General features: G+C 53.7%; 1 protein-coding gene across 1 annotated transcript; it reads right to left on the bottom strand.

Moving 5' to 3' along the window:
- Window positions 1-281: 281 nt before the first annotated feature.
- Window positions 282-1,997, bottom strand: AYO20_01619 (hypothetical protein; the record flags this gene model as incomplete). The annotated part of the gene is made up of 1 exon (XM_022639925.1): window positions 282-1,997. One exon carries the CDS (start codon window positions 1,995-1,997, stop codon window positions 282-284), a length of 1,716 nt encoding a protein of 571 aa, XP_022504313.1.
- Between the last annotated feature and the right edge of the window lie 286 nt (window positions 1,998-2,283).

Raw genomic sequence — 2,283 nt, 5'->3', positions numbered from 1 at the left:
CGCCATCGCCATGCAGAGACCAAACAAAGAGGCAATTCCAAGCGCTAGATGAACATGAGACAAAATGCTCAGATTTACAGGCCCAAAATGGGTATCCATGTACCCGCCTCTTGATTTCCATCCAATCCTCTAGTGACAATGTCCAACGTGCGCCCTACAACTGCCAAAATCCAGTCAACTCTCCTCGCAGATTTGTTTGATAGTAATTCAAATTCCATTCTCAAGAGTAGAACTCGTCGAGTCAAACGTTTTTGATTCGTATACCAAAACCTCGACATCTTTTAAGCAAATTCTTTCTTGTCGCCCGCAGTGTCTCCTGCTTCGTGGCGAGGTGCTGCTTCCGACTCGTTCACCCTTTTCTCAAGGACAGCTGGATCATCGTCGCCCCGGTGTGGCTCCGTCTCGGAATGGATACTAACATTCGTCGACCCGGAGCTTGAACTTGACGAAGTCTCCACTCCAATAGGGTCTTCTGCCTTGTCGTCCTGGTTCTCCTCGTCTCGCGGTGGAGGGGGACCGGTAGGAGCAAATCGGCTTCGTTGTCGAATTGGTTCGCCATATTTGTAGAAAACGAAGGGAATCGGTGCAAGAAGACACGCAACGCCCCCAATCAACGACCCGCCACCCCCTACTCCCAGGGCGTTGAACATTTGACTCGTAAAGAGCGGTGCCGCAGCTCCACACGCTGACCGAACGATGGTGTTGGCCGCCATGGCGCTGGCCGTGTACATCAAGTACGTGTCCGTGAGGTAGTTGATGTAAGCCACAAATATAAGGAGGATCGAAGTAGACAAAAAGGTCCCCGCCATGGTGGGAACAATCCAGTGGACGCTGTTAAAGTTCGCCGTCCACGCAAACCAAAACATGGTGACGGCAAACATGATGCCACCAATCATGGCCACTGGCAACCGGTCTTCGGGTTTGCCCGCAATGCCTGCCAAAAGTCGTTTCCGGTCTCGCTTCGAGGTCCAGAAAACAATGGCACCACCCATGCATGCCCCGATAACTGTGCCGATCAGTGGAAGCTCCCCGACGCCAGAATTCCAGCCTCGCTTCTCCTGAAAGACGATCGGGTAGATGGAAAAGAGCATATAGAGCAGCAGATAGACCACCGACATGTAGACGGCACAGAGGATAGAGATGGTGTCGAAGAGGATCTGCCACGGCCGTATCAGCGCCACCCTGAACACATCGGCCAGCCGGCGCCCTTCTGCCTCGGCAGGAGCTTGGAGTTGTTGATACTCGGGCACTCCAGTAGCCCGTAGTCGACGGGCTTTGTTGATCAGAACGACCGGGGGAAACGTTTCGGGGATGGTGAACAACAACAATTCGGTCGCTCCGCCCAACCACAGCAACACGTAGAACGACCATCTCCAATCTTTAGTGAGCTCGAGGAAGCCGGAAATCACAGGCCCTCCAGACGGGCCGATGAAGGTCATCATACTGAACAGCGCCATGGCATTGCCGCGTTCAACAGGTCCCCAGACATCGGCAAGCACCCCCGGGGCGTTGGTCAAAGGAGCGCTGGCGAATGTGCCCGTCAACAAGCGTCCAATGAGCAAGGACGCAAAGTTTGGTGCAAAAGCGCACAGAAAGTTGAATGCCACATAGAGTGTGAAGGTCACGTAGAAAACATATCGCCGTCCATAGAATTCCGACAGGGGAGCAAATATTAACGGCCCCGCCACGTATCCCAGCAGAAATAGAGTGATGACGAGACCAGCCGCGGTCATTGACACGTTGAACTCTTCAGCAATCCCGCGCAGGCATCCCGAGGGGCTGGACGAAGCAAATGTGGCATTGCAGACCAGAGTGACGGCCACGATTGTGCAATACCATCGGCGGCCGGTTGACCATTCTTTGGGGTTTTCGATGTCGCCGGGGGCAAAATCGACCTGACCGTACTGGTTTAGATATGGCTTGATGGTGGGGTCAATCTTTCGAGAACGGTATGGCTTAGCGACAGGCCTGGACAGAATCCTCTCTATCGTCTCCATGGCTGGTGGTGCGGTTGGGGCGGTAGTGGTCGTTCTGGTAGCCAACGGGGGATGTCAAAAGAGTATATAAGGGATGGAGCACGCCATAACGAAAGATATATCCAAAATGTGAACCCTGGCCCGCTCCAAGATTTCGGGTATACGGCACCATGGCCGCAGCGACTGCGTATCGAACGTCCTTTTCTGGCCCCCTAAACAACCCACAAAAAGCTTAGCACGTCATGATTTTTACACCCGGCGCCCTTGTTGATTTCTACAGGTTGTTGGGCCTGTAGGGGAGGCGAGG

This window comes from Fonsecaea nubica (assembly GCF_001646965.1).
Source record: "Fonsecaea nubica strain CBS 269.64 chromosome Unknown Scaff6, whole genome shotgun sequence".
Lineage (NCBI taxonomy): Eukaryota > Fungi > Ascomycota > Eurotiomycetes > Chaetothyriales > Herpotrichiellaceae > Fonsecaea > Fonsecaea nubica.
Note: the sequence above shows the minus strand (reverse complement) of the source record. Positions and strands in the feature narration are given on the sequence as shown.